This window comes from Pygoscelis adeliae, unplaced genomic scaffold (assembly GCF_000699105.1).
Source record: "Pygoscelis adeliae isolate BGI_AS28 unplaced genomic scaffold, ASM69910v1 Scaffold553, whole genome shotgun sequence".
In the NCBI taxonomy this organism is placed as follows: Eukaryota; Metazoa; Chordata; class Aves; order Sphenisciformes; family Spheniscidae; genus Pygoscelis; species Pygoscelis adeliae.
Window position 1 is genome coordinate 1 of NW_008824375.1, and position 21,986 is coordinate 21,986.

At 44.4% G+C, this 21,986-nt stretch overlaps 1 protein-coding gene across 1 annotated transcript; it reads right to left on the minus strand.

Annotated features, from left to right (window-relative positions):
* Window positions 1-209: 209 nt before the first annotated feature.
* On the minus strand, window positions 210-12,596 carry LOC103913649 (alpha-2-macroglobulin-like; the record flags this gene model as incomplete). Its single annotated transcript, XM_009320172.1, has 9 exons — window positions 12,405-12,596; window positions 7,071-7,254; window positions 6,070-6,226; window positions 4,996-5,048; window positions 4,450-4,470; window positions 3,917-4,085; window positions 2,572-2,656; window positions 1,602-1,729; window positions 210-320 (listed from the first exon to the last, which is right to left on the minus strand). Coding segments are annotated over exons 1-9 (997 nt in total), but the record flags the coding sequence as incomplete, so codon positions are not given.
* Between the last annotated feature and the right edge of the window lie 9,390 nt (window positions 12,597-21,986).

Sequence of the window (21,986 nt, forward strand, 5' to 3'; positions counted from 1 at the left end):
ACGCTTCTTTTGATGCAGCCCAGGATAAATTACTTTTAATCCAGGCCAAGCCTCCTTTGCTGGACAAGCAATTTTGTTGATGCTCCTGGCCTCCAGGTAGGAAAACTTTAGGATTTCAGAAAAGCAAGAGTCTGCTTTTCTCCCTCATTCCTACTTGGCAGGCCACTCTGCTGGTCTCTCCTGGGCTTTTCGATCCAGATGATTCATACCTGTCTCCTCCTCTTTAATTTTAGCCTCCACATGGAGCTTATTCTCATATCCACTTCTCTTGAGCTGGAATAACTTGGTCTTTACCATTTCAGAAATGCAGCCATAGTTGTCTGTCTGTTGGAGGAAAACAAACAAGACCATTATAGTCTCATTTGTATAATGTTTATCCAACTTCATGAATCCATCACTGTGCGTTGCTCTGAACTGGAAGAGAAGCCCATAAACTCACAGATCATTCCCTCTGTTGTTTTTATCAAAACTGGAAAAGCACATAAATAACTTGGCAAGGAGCATTTTGAAGTACTTGCAGCAACATCAGAGCAAAGAGTTTGCAACCTAGAAGATTTTTGTGTATGTGTGTGTGAAGTTTGAAATTCCAAACACTTGATACAGAAGCACAGGGAATTATTCAAGTGTATGCCACAGAGGAGTTGTTTGCCAGGCATCAGGCACATTAGAATATAGCTGCTGACTTAAAATGCAGAAGCCGCATGAGCGATACATAAACCAAAGCCTGTGTATGTGCAGAAAGAAGATGACAGCTGGAAAAGTATTTCCAAAGCTTGCCACCTCTCTTTAGCATCTTCAAGGCAGGTCTCCACAGAAAAGGGAAGAGATGGCTGGAACAGAGGTTAGCACCACAGTGTTCGTATTTTCTTTTAGCATGGGTAACAACAGCAATGGCAGAGGCAATTGTGGGTATCGTACTATAGCGGACGCCAAGGACCGTAAGCATGCCTTCTGCTTGCTTTCTTGTCCTGGCATATTTCCACAATTGCTGCTACTCCAGCTTCTGTCAATTAAGCTAGCACTGTTGCACCTGTCCATGCTCCAAACATCATTCAGTTTTGCTCTTGTAGACTTGCCCATCTGAAGAGTGAAAAAAGTGATTTTTTTTTTTCTGTCTGTCTTAACCGCTGCTGCTAAATCCATATTCCTTTCCTTCTTGCACAAACTGCATCACCCCTCCCCTGGTTTCTGCTCCTTTCCTGCTTCTAACACCAACTTCTGATCCAACACACTGTCTCTAGCGTAAACCAACTCCAACTCTGCTCTCATCGCTCATGCCTTTTCTATCTCACTCCTCTCTTATATTCTCTACACGCCATCTGACCTTTTTTTTTGTTTCTTTCATCTCTTCCTCCTCCATCAGCTTCTTGCCTTTACACACATCTTTCTCACTGCACAGACCTTCCCATTGTTTTTACCTTTCACTTTTCACCTTGCATCCAATCTTCTCTCCTTCTTCAGGCTTCCTTAAAATATATGGAGTCTCTCCCCTCTTCACACTCATGCTTGTACATACTCCGTCAGAGGAAGCCTGTGCCTACAAGGCATGCTCAATAAATCACACTTTCTCCTATCACTTTACCTACAAGAGTAATCATGGCTCACCTGTCCAGAGAACTCGTCGCACACTGCCTTAGCCTCTTCACCATAGCAGGCGGTGTCTGCGTGTTCAAACTTCCGGCAGACACGGAAGCTCACGAGGCCAGGAACAGGCTTCCCAAATGTGTATCTACCAGCAGGGAGGATTGAAAGAAAAACACAGCCTTTAGGAATGTAAGAGGGATGGAGAAAAATGACTAGCTCACCCCTAGTGGAGCCAGGACTCTTCCCTAGAGGTGCCTCCAGGATACAGCAGGGTCATCACAGGAAATAAAAAGCAGAAAGAAATTTGGTAACATTTTAGGATCAAGCTCGGCAATGGGGGCAGGAGCACTGAATCTTATTGCATCCCTAGGAATAACACACAAGTCTGCAGAAATCATTTACCCTAATGCCGATTTAGTTGAGACTACCCCTCACCTTGGAGAACATGTTGCAAGTATCTACCCCACCGCACAATTTTGATGGAACTGGTTTGTCTATGTATGTGCTCTGGGTCTTTTGGCTTGTTCTTCAGCCTGAGTCGTAGCTCTTCCTGCAGGATGCGTGGAACATGCCATGCAGAATCAAATGAGGTGGCCCAAAGGAAAGAGGGCAGCTGCATCACTTATGGTTTCCTCTCAGCGATGACAAGCAGAAGCCACAGTTAAAACATAATTCCCAGGTAAACTAAACTGAAGACCTCTTCCCTAGCACTGCAGCTGGTCTTAAATCTTCTATGGCTCAAAAAATATGCAAAAAAAACCCTCCCAAAAAACAGAACAACAATATGTTTCTACATGTTATGTACAAAGTGCCCCAAGCAATATTTGTTGCCTTTTGTCTAATGGTACATGTAGTCTGTTTGGTCCTGGGACCCCAAAAGGATTGAGAAATATAATGAAGTATCATATCTCAGTCTCCCAACTGGACTTTCAGCAGCAGCTGAAGAAAAACCTGAAACCAAGAAGGACTTGAAAGAATGACACTCACAGACCACAAACTGTCACCTTCAGCTTCTCATCAAGAATGGTGATCACCTTGGGCATTTTCACTGTTACTTCGAATTTTGGCAGCACTGCAGCAGAACCAAAGGAAAACAGTCTATGTGGTGGGGAATAACATAAGAATGAGACATGAAGGCTGCTCAAAGGCTGTTCTTACAAATGTCCTGAAAGCCTTTTGCATCTAAATGGTCAAATTTTAGAGGCTTCTGTTTACCTGCACATCCCACTGAGGTCAATGAAAACCACAGGCACTCAGCCAACCACTGTGCCAGGTAGGACGACAGGATTATTATACCAGCTATTAAAATACAGCAGCTTGTTAGATAACACATGGGTTATCAGTCCTACAGCAGTAGGATACAGTAAAATAGAGTGCTAAGTCAATAGAGGTCTCCCACAAACATACAGAGCTGGGACTGCAGCCTGGTCTCTGCATTTCCAAAGCACGTAGGTCTTTCCAATTCGCAAAATACGAAGACCCCATAGCTTCCCTGGTGACTTAGCACAGGGTGACATCACATCCAAACCCAGCTGCAGGAGGCAAAATGGATGGTGACTGTCTTGGGAGAACTAGGAGGGATTCAGGGCACAGGAACAGTCTTGCAATTGAAAGAGGTCAAAGGACTTCCAGACTCATCTTCCAGAACTCATCTCTGCTGCATGAGCCAGATCACATCAGACCATGTAACAAGGGCTGCAGCTGGCTTGCTGGGGTGGAAAGCTATGTTGGTTGCAATCATGCATGGGTGTGTATTGGGGTACCATTTTCTAGCCAAGCAGATGGAACTGGCATAGGGGTGAGAGTACCAGAGAGAGGTTAAGGCACTAAGACGTAATGTGAGCTACGGGCTTAGCTTGTGGGGGAGGACAGGCAAGATCTGAATTTACAGACAGCCCCAGCTTACACCAAAAGGTCAGGACTTTGGGCCTCAGGCAGGGGAGACCCAGACTCATAGCATGACACTTGACAGGTGTGTAGCCATCTGGAGATGAGGCTGTGGCCTTAAGTCACCTCTGAAAGGAGGTGACACTTGTAGTTGCCAGCACAGACTGATCCAAGCACACTTGCTCCTCCTGATGGGAGCCTTGCTGAGGTGGGGAGTCAGAAGAGCTGCACTGCATGGCCTGGGGTTTAGGGAGGAGTGGAGAAAGGTTGCTCAAGTCCTTCAGTCTTCACTCCTCAGAAAGGGATGATGCTTGGGAGGGAGAGGACACACAGACATTTTTCCAGCCATGCTGGACATCCTGGTCAGGTCTACCATCCTGTTCAATTAAGCTTTCATGCCCCATGGGACTAGTTGTTAGGAACTTGAAACCGCAGTGACAGTTACCATACTCCTCCACAGAGAAAGGATGCCGAATTGTTGTCCCAGAGACCTTCTGTGCCACCACTGTGTAGGTCCCTTGCATAGGTTCAGAGGTGAGGTTGAAGAACAGCTGGATTAACCCTCCCTTTAACTCTGCCTTTGCCCACTGGTACAGACGGTTTTTCTTTGGGTCCTACAGATAATGAGACCACAACGACATTGTGAGAACAGTGGGAGTCTGCAATGAGAACGAAAAAGCACCAGCAAAAGCAGTGAGGGGAGGCCCAGCCCCAGTGTTTCAGGAGGCTGCAGGGTAGGAGTGGGGGGCACTAACAGAGTTGTGTGGGGAGTCCAGGGCTGCACAACAGAAGGAGCTGTAACCTGGGCCTAGACTACATGGTTGCCACCATATGAGTTAAAGCTCTGTATATTCAAATTAATATTATGGACCTGCTTAATAAATAAGAATGACAAGAATCATCTTGAGGCAACTGGTAGTTATGCTGCCCAGGTTGAGGTGTGATAGATGTGAACATGAATTGAATGTTTGTACATACCTCAATATAGACCAGCGGAAACTAGAAAGAGAAGAAAGGAAACAGCATATTTAGAACGCACATTTAGACAGAGTGCAAGCAACACAGTCAAATGACCAGGGCTATGACCATGTTTCAGGGAACAAGCTGATCACCCAATGGGATAAGGAAGTCCCTGGTATGGAACAACAGAGCATTCTGAGGTACATCAAGATGGGGGGGCAATCCTTTGTCTCAGGCAGAAAAGTCAGCTGAAATTACTAACTCTGTATGGTCTGCAGTACTAAGAGCAGGTGTACACTGTGATCATGCAGATTTGCTTGCTGCTGGGGTGTTTACACCAGCACCGTTCATTTGAAGTTTGTCAAACCTTTCCAAGAAAGCAGAAAGCAGCCCTATGCAGAAATCTGAAGAACAGATCCTGTTAACAAGATCTGAGGTAACCCAGGAATTGCACAACTATCTCTATGTACTGAGAGCTATCCCCAAAAGACACTTCTTTCCTTCCTTTCCCCATATAGACAACTTAAGGCCAAATAACTACTGAAAAGGAAGTATCATACTTACCACCTCGTTCAAGGGACGGAAGTCTTTATCCAGAGAAACAATTCTGAACAGGACTGATGGAGAAAGGCAGACAGTGAGATTCCACAGTGCAGTCACCAACCAGAAAACATCAGTTGCAAAAACAAGTGGTACAACAGAGAACAGAGATGTTCTCTTCTGAAGAAATTCCATTCACTAGAAAGCTAAGGCATGCTAGAAGGTTACCCATGTAACAAATTACATGAATAAGAGGATGTTAAGAGCAAATCCGCAGCAGTGTGAACATCTTCCTGATCATGGGCATCAGGGCCTCATTAATCAGGACCAAAGTTAAATTTAAGTTGCCTTTGTCTACTTTGCAAGGATACATTTTTACATTGGAATTCACATGGGTCTTCTAATTTTGTTATAACTAGAGTGACTTCTTAGGAAGGATGAATGCAAGCAAATTACTTCAGCACTTGGCTGCAAGTTTGTGTTGGCTCTGGATGGATAAAGAATTCAGTGTCCCTTTTAGGAAATTAGTTCCTGTCCAGGCCAAATTTAGGAGATCAATGGCCCAGAAGAAATAAATGGCTTATATAGTTCTCTCTGTCTTCATTGAGCAAAATCAGCTGCTGCTTTGAAAGCTATTTCATGACTTATTCTGAATTTTGGCCCTGTTCTCTATAGGACAAATATCCAGTCTTTCTCTGATTTTAATGCGGACCCTAACTGCATGGACCACAACAACAGAGCCCACAGTGAAAGAGGGAGTGTGTGCAGGTGCCCCAGTTGCATGCATGTATCTTAAGGTTCCCCACATTGTTCCCATATGAAGCATTAAAAACATAAGCCTCAGCCACGAGACTGCTGTTCTGACCCCCGGTCGACAACTGGCCAGCACAGTCCAACAGTTTTAGTACATATTTTTGCTTCAAATGCAAGTCTCCACCCCTTCCCTGGTACCTGTCTGTCCGGGCTTGTAGATGGGTTTGTCTGTTGACTCCCCCCATGAAGAAGTCTGAAAACTTTAATAAAAGTATGGGGCCTCTGAGGAATGAAGCCTGTAAGATTTTCTGCTGTCAAAGTCAACACCAACCCAATTCCCCGTACCTGTCTGTCCGGGCTTGTAGATGGGTTTGTCTGTCTGGACGAAGACCAAGCTCTCAGAATTCTTGACCAGCACCGACTTGCGGCTCCTGAACTGCAGTGTCGCCCCCTTCACCATCACAGTGAGAAATGTCACTGATGTGTTATTGGATTTTGGAAGCTAAGGAAAATGAAGAGGATAACTGCTTTACTGATTCACCCCATTGCACTAAGCCTTTGAAAGACGGAGTATTAGTTAGGTCCGAAAGTTCCCTAAGGGGACACCAAAAACTCAGTGCTGGAAGCAAGAGAAAAACATGATTTTCTGATATGAACTTGGAGGGCTTGTCTCCTCTGTCTCAAGAAAATCTTCTTTTTCCTTCAGGAATTGTTGCAATGATAGATCTTCTCCATTTCCTTGAGTTTTCTCCATGCTGCTTCTTCCTCTGCTTCCAATACTGGAAGCCTTTTCCCTTCCTTCATTTATACACTTTCCTGAGAGAAATATTGAATCTGATCTTGTCCCATCCTATGATTTATCAAAATGGAAATCAACCCAGATTGATTATTTAGGGGGTGGGACTAGTTACTTATGTTACTCACCAACCAGCCTTCTGCAGGAAACAATCATGAATAAACTCTAGAAGGAGCCAAATGACCTCATGGACCCCATTGTCTTTGACCATTCCCCAGCTTCTACAGTTCTCCTTCCACTTTGCTATTTTTCCTCTGAGGCTTACACAGATCAAACAAACATGGGGTATGTTCTCAGCCAAAGTTCTAGGATGAAGGATCCCAAAAGAGTTCTCTAAGCCCTGCATGCAGAGAAATATCATGTGGGACACAGAATTTGATAATGGTGGGAAATTATTCCTCATAAGGCTACTACAGTCAATTTTCCACATCAAATTCATTTTTTGTTTGGCTTAGCTTAATGTGTCTTATTTCTCATTTCTGGACTGTTTATATCTACTACGCCACATCAATAAACACAGGGGATCATCCCACAAGGATGAGATACTCACAGAGAAAGGGATGCAGGTGAACACGTCCTTCTCCGACACCACGTCATCAATCAAGCTCCTGTTTTCCCCTTGATACTCGAGTGTGGCACTCAGTGTCACAGACTCATTCAGGTGGGTCAGCTGAACACAGACTTTCTCAGGAGAATCAGTGTGTATCAGAAAGGGCAGTAGCACCATATACTGCCTAGGAAGAGAGGGAAGCAAGAATCAGAAGGATCAGAAATGTGAACCAGTTTTAAAGCAACAGTATTAAGTGAAAGGAAATTAACAAATCAGCATGCCTCATCCATTACTACCCCTGTGAATTGCAGTGCATATACACATGAGCATTCATTTTATTTTGGGTTTATACATATTAAACTGCCTAACTAATTAGCCTAAAAGCAGGAAAATGCTTGCAGTGGAAGGAACAATTTCTATGCTAATAGAGAGTCCTTTACAAAAGATGTTTTGTTCTGCTTCACCACAGGGAGTAAAGACGGTGTGAAAGGTTCCAGGCTGTTAATTGATTTTTGTATATCCCACAATCTCCTATTGAGACTCAAAGGCATTAGCTAAAAAAGGCTGAAAATTCAGCAATTTTAGGGTTGAAAAAACCACCCACTTGTCTGTCCACTCCTGTCTTTGCCTATCCAGGTTTCCAAATCTTTCTCATGCTGAGCAAAAATGTGAGTGCTTGCAGTTTGGGACCTTATTAAGATGAGCACACAAAGGATTTCAGAGAGTAGTGGTTTATTGCAACACAAGTGTACTTGCATCTTCAAAGAGCTTTTGACAAAGGTCCCTCACAAAAGACCCTTAAACTAAGCTGCGACACAATAAAAGGGATCATTTTACTAATTTTTTACTAATAAATAAAATTATTACTTCTGACATGGATTAATTGGTTAAAAGATAGGACACAAAGGGTAGGAACCAGTGAAAATCTCCTGAGTCTGTGTTGGGACCCCTGTTGTTCAGTACAATTCTAAATGATCTGGGAAGTACGATTTTCTAATTGTCCAGGGTAAGAAAATACCTAAAACTGACTTGCATATTTGTGGAAAACTTCTGTCATATGGTGGGACTGTGTAGCAAAAATGGCAAATGACATGTTCATAAAGATCATATTGTTCATAAATCAATAGAGGAAGAAAAAATTACCCCAACAGTATATATGCTATCGTGTATATGCTGTGTCACGAAGTGGACTATTACCACTCAGACATGAGCGCTGTTGATCACTCTTGGAAAATTCTCATTCAGTGATAAGTAACAAATGGATTGTAGGGAAGTGTTCAGAAAGGAATAGAGGACAAATCAGAACACAACATTTTGCAATTGTATAATTGCAAGGTACTTCCACATCTCACATACGGCATGCTGGTTTGCTCCCATTTAAAAAATGGATTTAGCAGAAAAGATTCAGTGAAAAATGGCAGAGGTGATCTGAAATGTGGAATGATTTCTGTAGGAGAAGACACCACATAGATTAGGACTCTTCAGCCTGGAAAAAGGCATGACAGAAAACTATAAAGACATGACGTGCATGAAAGAAAGTATGGTTTGTTCATCACCTGTGATGACGCATGTACTAAACGATACCAGGTGAACACATTAAGCAGCTGTCTCAGAAAAAATAGAAGGAAGCAGAAACTTTGTCACTAATGTACAAAATTAAACTGAGGAACTTAATGCTACCAGATGCTGTAAAGTCCAAATGTTCAGTTCTGGTATGGCCATCTTGTGGCTCTTGAGCCTTCTGGTGCTCTCAAGCGGTCCAAGAAGGGCACATACACCCAGGCTGCATCAGGTGATAGACAGCAGCCGACTGTCCTTCCCTGGGTGAGGAACAAAAGGAGCCAGCAGGTGCCACTGAGTTGGATAATTAGGGCCTTACCTGCATGTCCAGCCAAGTGCAGGCCCTTAAAAGAAGCTGTCACCCCCCACCTGCCAGTAACTCTCCGAGGCATATAGTATCTGCCCTATGGCACCAGCTACATAAAATTTGGTATGAGGCTTATAAGGGCAAGAAGATCAGCTGCTCCTGATATGAAGGTTATAAAAAATGTCCTGGGTAAATTCATTGCCCAGAAATGGCTAGAAAACAGAGCGGCACAGGCGTAATCCCTGCCACAATAAGACCTTGAACCTCTGATAGAAGCTCCATACGGCTATAGCAGATGGGAAACTCATTTCCACAGTACTTGCCTTGCTCCTCTATTCTGTCCCTCAGCACCTACAAAACTGGCCACCAACACAGACAGAATACAGAGCTAATGTAGTCCCCTGGTCTGATGCTGGACCATTTTTATGGACCTCGTATTCCTTTTTCCCTGTGCACGTTCAAGCTATCCAGATGCAGCAGCAGCAGGTTCTGGTGGCAATTCAGTCTGCAGGGTATATTAACCACTGTATGCATAGCAGGAAACCTGTGGTCAGGACTGCTCATAGCACTTTTCTATGGGCCCTCCACTGGAGAAGGCTAATGTGCACCTTGCCAGATGGTGCCAGCCCTGGGGAGAGAGATAGCTGGGCCTCTCCAGAGCTACATTATTGCCTGGGCTCTGAGCTTTTGAGAAGTCCTAAAGCTACTGTGGAGGCAGTGGGACCCAGGCAGTACTTCCATTTCCCTCACCACCAGACAACGGGATAAAGTGTGGTGAGGAGCCAGCTGGCAACTCTGGCCAGTGCGTGTTGCTGCAGAAGCAGTGAAAGGAGGGAGCTCCAGCCACCCAGGGAGTGACTTACAGCTTGTGACTATCTGCTTGCTCCAGCGCTCCCCTTCCTCCACAGCCTTCTCACCACAGCTTCACACCGTGCCTGCTTTCCCTAATCTCATTTCCCCTGCCCCCTGTCAGTGGCACTGGCAATCTGACTGTAACGTCCAGTCTGCTGAAGGGACAGTGTGACCTAGTTCATGGGGAATTTGGCCTCATTCCTCTTCCTGTTCACTGTTCTGCTGAAATTTTGGCCAACACGCAGAACTTCCCTCTACACTGGCTTCCCTGCCTTTGAAACAAGGATATGAAATACGCTGTTTATAGACCTCCCTTTAGCTGTTTTGTGATGTGTTGGTGAAAAGAGCTAGATGAATTAAAGTACTATGAGGGCTTTAAATAACTTGGGTCACAAAGTCCATGTATAGACATTCCAGGACAAAAAGCATCTGAGCTGCCAAAAGAGACCTCAGCAGCCTCCTTGCATGCAACAAACTGTTCTGGAAACAGAGGCAGCTACTCTGGCAGAAGGAGGCAACAAGGAGGCATAGGAGACCCTAGAGAAAGTGTCTGAGGAAAAAATGATGAGTTTGTATATATACAGAAGGTAATATTCTAGCTTAAGATGGACTAACGTCTGTGTATTGACTCTCAGCTACTTCCTGGAACAAACACCCAACCAAAGAAGCCAGTGAATTTCATCAGCTCCATCAGTCCAAATCCACAGCTGCCAATTCATGTGCCATCATGACCTTGCATTTCTGACTACATGCGGTATATTCCCAAGGATGTGCACTGCATTGTAAAGTAGCTGGCATGCATGACCACATATCAGAATAGGAGAATGATACCTCCTGTTGAATTTTTCCAGAACAGACCCAGAGCAAGAAAAAAAAATCTTGCTGTCAGTATCTTACAGATTCATAAAATTTCTGGTTGCAAGGGATCTCTGGATGTCTCAAGCCCAGCTTCTCTCCTGGAACAGGACTGTTGCAAAGGACTCCACAGATGGAGTTTACACCATCTCTCTGGGTCACCTCTTCCAGTGCTGCACTAACTCAGTGAATGAGTTTTTTTCTAAAATATAGTCTGAACCTTAATTTTGTCTCCCGTGCAGCCGGCCACATCTGAAACAGAAATAGCAGCAACTGCTGCTGCTCAAAGAAGCTATCTCCCTACTTGTGCCAGGCACAGGAAGCAAGCCTTGGTTGGAAGCTTCATTTTGTCTTCAGTTCAAGGGTGGCTTCCCTTCTGTGTTATGCACAGCATCTGATCTACCCTGCAGCACTTAAACCAGAACCACTACCCTCGCACCTACCTAGCAATTCACTGCTCAGACTCCACTGCCTCCCTGCTCCCCAACTGTTTACTGGGTTTCTACCTTCATTCTGTGGATCCCAACTACAGCCCTCTCTCCCCGACCTCTATCAGTCCTTCCTCCTTCTCCCCTCCCAAAATGGTGCTCAGGTCAGGGATAAAGAGAAGCATGTTGCTCGCAGGAGGGGAGGACTGAGCAGTACGGATTAATTCCCTTTCCTCCTGATCTTGGGCAGGGATGAATTAAGATTACTTAATCTTAATTACTTAATTACATCAGATTACTGTAGGAGACCAGAGACTTCAGCCTGACTCCAAAGCAGACTTGGCTGGCTGATCAGTCCCAGAAGCACCCAAACAGGGCAGATGAATGGGAGGTTGATGGTACAGTGTGAGTGAAAGGTCTTTCAGTTTGAGCCAGTCACCAGTTCACCTCTGATCACACAGTAAGCGGCAGCAATAGCACTGTACTTTCTGATACAGCTGCTAGCACTACTACAGTGCTTGTGGGCATGAAATCTCTGTAGCAAGCATTACGAGACACACGGTGGTGAGAACTGCAGTTCTGCCAGCACAGCAAGAGGCTCAGCGTGTGACAGCAGCCAGGGTCTGAAGAGGGAGGCTGCTCCCGTCCAGACTAGAGGCTCCGGAGCAATCCTCTCTGGTAGGCGAGGCTGGAGTGGGGATGCCAGCCTCCAGTCTGCCCGTGCCATCTCGGGCTGCCCTGCTCCTCGGGGCCCTCAGCAGAGTGGGCGCTGCAGCCATGCTGCTGGTCTGCAGAGCCCTGGGGTGGATGCCCCAGGGGACAGTGCCACTGCCAGGCTCCGCGCCGAAGGAAGAGAATCTAGGTCACAGATCCTCTTTGGGAACAAGTACATCTGATGCTGCCAAGGGAAACAAACCAGCTTGAAAGCAACAGGAGAACGGGGAGAAATAACTCGCTGATTGAAACAAGGATACTACAGGAAAGGTAAGTACATGGATTCTGGTATCATGCCCACAAAACCCCAGGCACCTGAAGGCTGCAGGAATACACTTAGGCAAAGATGTTGTGGGGTTCCAGGGCTGGACTAGAGGCAGCTGCAGGGCAGGACTGTGGGCACTGGCAGAGCTGGGGGGGGTCCCAGGGCTGGACAACCAGGGGATTGCAGGGTGGGAGTGGGGAGCACTGGCAGAGCTGTGCAGGAAGCTCAGGGCTTGGCTAGTAGTGCAGGGCAGGAGTGGAAGAAACTGGCACAGCTGTTTGGCAGAAAGGAAGAAAACTGAAGGAAAAAAGGAGCACTAAGACCTCCCTCCCCCCTCCACATGTGTAGCTTACGGTTCTGTGGTGGGAGAGGTATTTCCAGGAAGGAAGAAGAGGAGAAGGAGGAAGATGTTTGGTTTGCTGGGCAGCCTGTCCTTCCCCATGGTGCAGAGCAGGTTGCGGTGAGTCAAGCAGACACCCAGTCTGGTCCGGTGCTGCTGTTTTCCCGCACCTTGTAATTCCCCTCCACTCTCTGCTGGGTCAGCCTCTTTATAACTGCTCTCTGTAAACATCCCAGGGGCTGGAGGAGATAAGGGCTGGGGGCCAGGACCCATCCGGAAACAGGGAGAGGCGGTAAGGAGGAGCTGGAACAGAGGGACAGTATTTGGCCAGAGACTTTCCAAGTGGGGGAAGGGTATTTATTGGGTAGTGCTTATATTAGAAATCTTTGAATGATTCATACCCTGCTTTCTTTAACCCATCAGTAATCCACAGTATTGGGGAAATGAACTGTGTTCAACACAGGGTAATATTCCCTGTGGGCAGCATCCAATCACAGCACTCTGATGTGGGGTGCTGTGATCTTTTAAAGCCAAAAGCCAGGTTTATAGGTATTTTAAGAACAAAAGGAAACCCACAGACAGAAACAGCGCCCATATTATGTTAACAGAATACTGCAGTAGTTTGCTGACACAGTTGCTAACATAGCAACTATGGGTTAGACAATTAATCTGCCAGGAATATAACCCAAAGTGAGGTGGGTTACTGGTCTAGATATGGAAATAAGTTCTGTTTCCACTGTGAATATGCACAAATATTACACAATGCCGTAGAGAGACATCCTTGCCTGCCCAGCATGGTGATCACCTTCCATCATTCGGTGTCACCTGTAGTGCAGATGTTCCAGGTGTTCCAGATAGCCCCTCCTTCCCTTTGCCAGATTCAGATCTGTGCTGCTGTGAGTCACGTTTGTAACAAAAGTCACTCAGAAATAGTGCTGCCCACTTGACTCAGTCTTCTGCAAACCTCTGGTTGTAGCAGCTTATCCAGAAGTTTAACCTAGTAAAAAAAAAAGTTTGCTAAATTACAGCAGGTCATTGAAATATTCAGTCCAAACCACGAGTACTCCCTGAGAAGCCTAAGTAGGCGAGGTGTTTGCACCAGTCCATGGAAAACTGCAAAATTGGAGCTGTAGGGCTGTCAGCATGCCCTCCAGTGCCTGTGCAGTGAAAGGATTTGGTAACACTCTTTATAGAGATTTGTGACCCCTGTGAAGATTTCTGTTGTGTATGGATAACCCAGCAGAGAAAATGCTTCAGCACAAACCACCTTGAATGTGTCTATATGAAGCCACATTAATGGCAGAGGTTCTCTGTTCTGTGCAAGAGAGCTTATTAGATCACAACAGCATGGGCAGCCCTATTTGCTCTTTGCTTGAAGATTAAGCTTTGAAAAAGAGTGAATGTTAAGACTGAATGTTAGCTATACAGTGTGTCTTGACTCTGATGTAGTAGCCAGAAAACTGCAGGGAAGAGCAGTGCAAAGGACCAGGAGAAATATATGGGGATGAAAGGAAGTTTAAGAATGGCGTTGGACAATCAGGCTGTCTCTCATGGAATAAAATTTAACACCTTTTATAAACCTCAAAAATTAGGAAAACAGTCAGGAGGCAGCCAGTGTCTGCTGGGGGGAAGTGTTATATAAATGTAATATGGAGAAGGAATGAACACATTACTCACACAAGCCAAAAGATTTAACAGATTATCAGTTAGAGATGGAAATACTGATAAAAAAGTGGTTGTGTAACTACCAAGTAATAAAAACCATACAGATCTTTCTCCAGAAATGCCCCCTATCATCTGTCCTCTCACTCCCATCTTCAACTTCTCCAATAAATAACTCGTGCAAAATAGCAGTTTGCAAAGCAATAGCATCCTGGGCATTTGCTGGAAAACATGACTCATCCCAAGTTGCCTGCTGTCATTCAGGCTGCTGTAAACTGAAACCAAAAAGAAATCCGAATGGACGCATGCAAAGTACGCTTTAAGGATGAGCATGTAAAACTAAAATTCATAGATCTACAGGGCCATCAAAACCAGTGATTCAATGGAGATCCTATTCACTATTGTCTTTTTCGTTCTACTAACCAGTTTACCATCCACAAGGTATAAAATACCTGCTTCTCAGTCCCCCAGGAACCACTTACCAGCTCTCTGACACCCTAATGCCCACTTTGCTCCACAAGCACTAACCATGCTTTAGCTCAGGCAGTTGGTGCTTCAGCTGGTTCCTCTCTCACAACGCTCGGAACAAGTGGTCTGAACTTGTACTTAGCTTGAAAGCTGTTGGGTGCTTTTTCAGACCCGAAGGAGAGATTGTGTCTCTGAAAGACTGGCTACTTCTTCCAACAAGGCTATCTGGTCTATTAAAATATATCACTGCTGAAAAAGGCATGCAACATCTTTGCCATACGTGGTGATGGCTTCAGTGAACTGTCAGTCATGATTTTAACCACAAGAAAGATATTTCCTCTTATGATAATACTTCATAAGTGTCTGAGGTCACTGCGCACCTGGCAGATCAAGAGACAATCGTACATATCTAATATCTTCAGTGACTAGTCCCCATATTAAGCTAGTACAAAACCTAGGTCAATCATTGTACCTAACTGTTGATCACAAAGAATTTAAATTAGGCCACATCACAGTAAATGGTTGATATAGCCAAAATGCCTAAATCTAATTTCTTATAATCCTCCAAGCAGAATGGATTTCTATACTAAATGATAGCAATTAATTTTGGTTCATCCTGCTTGAAAATGAATGATTACATACATTTACTCTCACTTTTAAAGGTAGCACATCTTTTGGCTGTTCCGTAGAAGGTTTTTGAAACTTATTTATTTCCAATGCTAGATTAAAACTATAGCATTATTCTAAGATTTTATTTTGTTCCAAAGAACACTTGGGAAAATTAGCTTAACTCTAGATAATTCTCAGATAATTACAGTGATATACTGGTAAGTTACATGTGCTGATGCATTGGCTTTCCTTTCCAGGTATTATCGTATTGAAATGGAGCAAGACACCAGGTCAGTAAGAAACGGATGCCATAGGAGCACTTCTACTTTGCCTGAATGTATCATTATGACTGTTTTTTTATTTTCTGGAGCATTTCATTCTCCACAATATTTCCTTCAGACGTTCCTTTCCACCAGCACTTTAAAATATATTATTTTGAGTTGGACTGACTGATACAAAAGATGCAATTAATAAGTTAATACAGGCCATCATAAATATTGATAAATTCCAGTCACAGCAAACCTTATTCTGCAAAGTTTCCTATAAGCCATACAGACTTCACTGCACTGCCTAGCAAAGATGACAGAAGTGTCCTACACCTCCAAGTTTATGACCACTATAGAAAACATATTTCCCCATGAAAACAAAGTAAGATATTGAGCTGTGCAATTTTAATCACCTTAACTCAATTCTGGTATGTTTTCCTCTGACTTCTTTTCAATTTCTGTTCTTCAGCTTTGTAGGCGACTACCAATTATCCAATAACAGAGTGTCTCAGCAGTTACTGCAATTGCAGGAAGAAAAGGTGTCTGTGGGTGGGTGTAAATACCCTTAGTACTATCACAACACTATTGTGTGCAGGAATCCTTGTCTGCCCCAGCAGTATTAAGCAATTTTGGAACACTGTCACCAAAGGTAAATAATCCCAAGAAAGACACCTGCTTCTTTACTATGTGCCTGTTCTGCCTCCTCAAGGACTGTAGCACAATGCTCAGCCCTCAAAGCCAAACCAAAGCAATAAACTGAACTTCAACCTTTGGCTTTCAAGAAGAGGCAAGTTTTGAAACAAAAAGCTGAGGAAACAGTTCTTGGTAACACTAGTATCATGCCTAAGGTGGTCCATGCACTTTCACATAAGAACCCCTGGTGGAAACCAGTAGCTCTAGCAAAGGAATATCTCTCTTCAGTACCTACATCAGCTTTGCATGGGGACAGGTGAGAAAACAGTCACTGCATAACCTGAGGCTTAAATTAACAGCTCCGGTTAACAAAATTGTGTTAGCTGTTCAGCTAAAGGCAGAAAAAATCCTTTAGGAGAAAAAAGAATTCAATATTTCTATTTTAAAGGAAATCCAAATAATGGTATTAGTTTCCCGGCCTATGTATCTACAGCAAAGAAACCCAAAGCAATTTATTTCAAATGACAAAAAAGCATTACAAGAAAAAGTATTTGTATAAATTAATAGGAGTAACAGCAATATCCAGAGAGATAAAAAAGGGTTTATTATTGTGTGGGAGACAAAATATTTCACTGGCCGTAATGAAGAGAAGGTCCTCTATCAGAAAACCTCAGACAATACGAACATTATACAAGCTGCAACATGCAGATAAAGGAAGATATGCAATGAAATGAAACACCATAAAAAGGCTTTATCAGCTAAACTTCAAATTAAACTGAAAATATCAGAGCAAATAAAGATTATCCACTTTAGTGGCCTGTTGAATATCTTAACCTGAGAGAAGGGCCTGGTGGCAGATTAACTGCCTTTCCCAGGCGCGGACAGCTGGGCTGCCAAATATAACTCATATTTCTGTGGTGTCATATGAACAAATGAGTAAATTCAGGCATGCCAAAGGCATCAATGAATTACTTTCATTTTAATGCACTTTGTAGATTAAATTGCAAACCACATCGGTAGCTGGGTTTTATAAATTGTCCTGTGACTATATTTTGCATGATGTAAGGCTAGCCCATTTGTAGGGTAAGCCCTATAAAAAGTAGGGTTTATCCACCTTTCCCAGCTATATTATAACAAACATCACCTCTGTGTATAAATTTTGTCTTGCCTTAAAAGAAACCTATACTGTATGTATAGGCTGCAACCAAGGTTGTTAACCCTCCGGCATGAGAAATCAGCAGTGTGTCTGTCTGATACTCATACTGCACAGTACTCACAGAGTAGGATCCGTTGTTGAAATCCCACTATTAAATCCATTAAAGGTAATTAGTGAATGATGTCTAATAATTTTAAAATATATAAACAAGAAACTAGCTGCTTGCATGTTCACATATATTTTGGATATTACAGAGAAATGAAGATAATCTCTGATGTAGTAAAGAATGAAAAGCAATTTTCATTTATACATTTGTATTAGTCAGACTATTGCCAAGAAAGGGAAGAGAAAAAGTGAAAGCATTTACAAATGTGTCTGAAATCAGCACTTGGGACAATTAACTATACTCTTTTTGAGTCGTATGACTCCTCTTTTCAGATAAAACTTTACCATATAAAAAGACATACAAAATGCACATAGACTTTGTGTTTAGCTTTAGCTTTAGCTGTGATGTTATTGCCTGGCTCCCCCTCTGCTCAGATGAGGTACAGGCATCTCACGAAGGTCCTTCTGCTGGCCCTGAGGTTGATGTTCAAGGCAAGTGGAATGAAGCTGGACCCAGGCTCTTCTCAGAGGTGCACAGTGGCAGGAGCAGAGGCAATGGGCCAAGCTGTGTACAGAGAAACGCTGAGCAGACGGAAAGAAAAAATGCTTCCCCTGAGGGTGATGCAAGCAACAACAGAACAGGGGCCCAGAGGTGCCATGGGATAGCCATCCCCAGAGATCATACAAACTTCATGGCACAAGGCCATAAGCGAGAGCGCCAGTAGAGAAAAAGACTGTACTTACATGGCGTAGGCATTTCAAACATTTTTCCCATTTAGAGTTGATGTTCATTTAGCTACAAAAAAGTGAAACCCCAAATCACTGCCCTTCTCCGAATGGCTTTGCTAGAAGAAGGCAGCAGAGAGCTGTGGCAATGCCATCTGCCAGATGGACCACGCCGTACTTGCCCGGTGCAACACCCGCTTGCTGCGGTGGCTGTGCAAGGGGGCTCGCTCCTCCAGCTGTGCTGGGGTGAGGAGCTGGCCTTGCACCGCAGGGGCCTCGGGCCCAGAGCTTGCTGGCTGAGCTGAAGCGGGAGGGAAGGGCTTTACGCTTAGCTCGGTTACTGACTTGCTGGGTAACACCAGGCAAGTTCAGGCCTCTCTCTGTGCCACAGCTAAGCCAGATGTCATTTGGTGCTCAAGACACGGGTCTTCCCCCAGTGCAGAGGGGAGGTGGGAATAAGCTGATAAGTGTTTATCCAGATTTTTGAGATGGAGGATGCTACAGGAAAGCAAGAAAAGAAGTCCTAATGGAGTACGAGGCAAGGAAATCAGATATTCTCATGTTTAACCCTTTCCCCTGCACCTCTGCTTTGTTCTGTTGTGCCTTGTTAGGCAGGGCAGAGCTGGTCATGTTTGGCCCTTCAGGTCGGGGAAAGGGGTATGAGCCGTGATGCTGTAACGCAGCTGGAGAACATGCCATTTCTCAGGACCCTTTTGAACACAGTGTCCTACTACAGAGCCTGCCCTGGCTGCATTACACCACTACACTTCCCTCCTGTTTTGGGATACCCTGCGCTGGACACAAGCGGTTGGAAGGGAACAGGGCAAGACCTCACCTAAGCAGCCAGGGGCTGTGAGGAGAGAGCCGGCTGTGCATCCCACACTCAGCGCTCAGGACTTCCCGAACGAGCTTTACCACGGCACAGACCTCGGGTCACTGAGTGTGTGGACACACCTTGCCTTGACAGGAGGGACAGCAAGGGGAACCAGTGGGGCCTAGAGCTAATCACTTCCAGTAAAGTGAAGTAGAAAACATGTGGCATGGTTATGCAATTGCCTCTGGTAATAACCCAGCCTTCACCTCCCCGTGGGTACTGAGCCAAAAAGTGGGAGGCTGAAAAAATGTGCTAGGTTAGCACTTTAGTAGCATGCATGCAGAGCCCAGTCCATGCACAATATGGTGATTTTTATTCCCTCCACCTCTGCCTGCCTTGTTCATATTTACCCTCCCTTCATTCTCAAACAAGATTTTTTAAATCTCCCAGCTGTCAGGTTATACAGACAGTGTGTCAACATGGGGTCCAGGAGCCCTGCCGAAATCACGTTCTTAAGGGAGGTCCTGGTTTGCCCAGCAGGAACACTGGTGTGGCAGGAAAAGGGAGCGGAGGACTCCAGGGCAGGATAAAAGGCATCAGGAGATCAGTGTGTTGAGCTTGCAAGAGGATCAGAAAGGGGAAGAGTGAGAAGTTTCCTTGAAGGAGGTTTGTAGGTCCTGTACTCAATGTAATGCCTTGCTTTTAGGATTTTCTTGACTCTCAAAAAGTGACCCTTTAGGAGGTCAAGCAGAAAGAAGCCGTCTCTTGCTGTTGATCCACAGGACTAGCTGACACAATGTTGCTTCTCCATTTGAAAAATTTCTTAGAAAAATTTTCATTGTAACTCTGAATAAAAAATTAAAATGTACATGACTGATGTTCCTCAGGAAGCCCTTCCCTGATGCTATGCATTTCACAGCCAGTGGTGCCAGAAATGTGACCATGTTTCTATGTCACCTGTCTGATGAATCAGGTGGTGAGGGTCATTTGACTGCAGACATGGCCCTACCTCCCCAATTGCCCACCAGGTAGGTGGCAAATGAACTCAACAAGGAAATGCTCAGAGAGCAAAGCTGAGTTTTTTCCTCAGAGCATTTGACACATCATAATTTCTTGATTGAAGGTTCCTCTGGCAAATTTCTGGTCTTCTCTGATCAGTGAATTGGTTGGTCATCACTCACACAGAGCAATTTGACGGAGGGAGGGTGGTGAGGAGAAGACCTGAACATCAGCAGGTAGGTAACAAGATCTGGAAAATAGAAGAAGTCATAAGGCTGAGGTCTTGCTGTGCCATTGTTTAGCAGCTTGGCACTATTACCTGTGACACTGCAGGGAACACAGAGGATTTGAGCCAAAAGATGGAGCAACCAAATTCCCTGGATCAAGGGCTCCTTTGTCTAATGAGATTTCTGGGTAAGCAATTGAGGGGCCTAAGCAAGAGAATGCTGCTACACTGGAGCTCATCTTTCCAGGGAGTTCCATTTGTTTTTTCCCTAGATTTTGCAACCTGCTGCCCACATTGTGGATGAGACTTACCATCTACAGTAAAAAAGCTTATGTTTCCAGAATAAGTGTCGTCGTTGTAAGTCCTCTTCTTCTTAACTAGGCCATGACATCAGCCTTTAGCAGATCCTAAACTGAGATGTGGAATATCGAGCACAGTAAATCAGCATCTGTGCCTTCGAGGAGGCAGCAGTATGGTAACTCAGAGCACTTCTTGGGCCAGTGAGCCTGATTTTCTCACACCTGGGGAAACAGAGTTTGCTTGGCCTGTATGTCTTGCCAAAATTAAAGTAGTTCTGACCTTCTGAGACCTAGAAAACCCCCTGAGTCTCTGGGATTGAATGATATGATGCCTCAGGATTATCAGATTACAGAGGAAGAAAGTACATTCAGTCTAGTGGGTGTCCCTGTCTTGCTTAGTCAACAATTAATAAACTTGCTTCAGTTTCAGGTGTGTGCCACAAAACATATAGCTGAAACAAGACACACAGGTTCCAGAAATCTGGGAGGTGTTGGAATACGTTTTAAGGAATATTGCTGTTCCCTGTAGGAGCGGGAGCCAGGGAGAACATGGTCTGCATGTAAAAATCTGGAGGAAGAGCATGAGCATGGGATAGTTATTAGATATGACTACAACTGGCAATTAGCTGTTTGAGTCACAGGATAAAATCAGGTAATAAACATTACATTTTCAGCATGCAGAGGAAGAGTCTGCAGTGGGAAATATGCTCTTGATGTTTTAATAGTTCAGGTTTGTCCTAAGAGGAAAAAAAGGCTCCAGAAGAATGATAAAAATGCAGCTTTTTTTTTTCCAGGACCTTGTTTCTTCCCAGAAAATGATGTTTGGCTGAACAGAATAACATTTGGCCAGACCTGAGGGGGATTTTTATGAGTTCCATGTGGGATGCTGAAGCCTTGGCTTAATTGGCCTCAAATCCCCCAGAAAGATGCATGTCCTGTATCCACATCCACTCAGGCTGTTCTCCTTTGCAACCTTCTTGCTGTAACTATTGATTACTCTTGCTTTAGTCCAGTCTGATGCTCATGTAAATCAAGTCAGTTGCTACAGTTTGGGGTGTGTCAGGAAAGCAAAATTCACAGCCTTTCTTCCTTCCCTCCTACTGCCAGTGAAGTTACAATTTTGGAACTTAGCATGGAAATCTGCACTCTATCCAAAGCAATTTCATGCCCCACAAATTCCTCGTCTGTGAAACTTAATGAAATGTCTTTTTATAACATCAGTATCATGCATATCCTGGATGGCCAGCCTTGTGCAATTCTAAAACTCACACATAGCTGATGGATCCTGTGAGTATTTGGGTACCCTGCTGCCTGCGGAGACTCAGACATCTGGTTCATTGAGGATCCAGGCCTGAGTAACTCAGAAGCACAAATTCTACCAACTCAAATTATTTAGTACCTTTTGCAAAAAACAAAATTATTTGGGAAGCGGGATATTCTGGGTTGACATGATTAATTTTCACTGAAAAAAAATGCAAGTCCACACACAGATTTAGAAAATTGCCTGGTGAAATGGATCCTTTCAAAGCACATACTAGTCCTCAGCACTTGAACAGTTCGCATCTTCGTTTGAATTTTCGTTCACGCTCTTTGCACGGCAGATCCTTCCCCCCCCCCCCCCCCCCCGCCCCG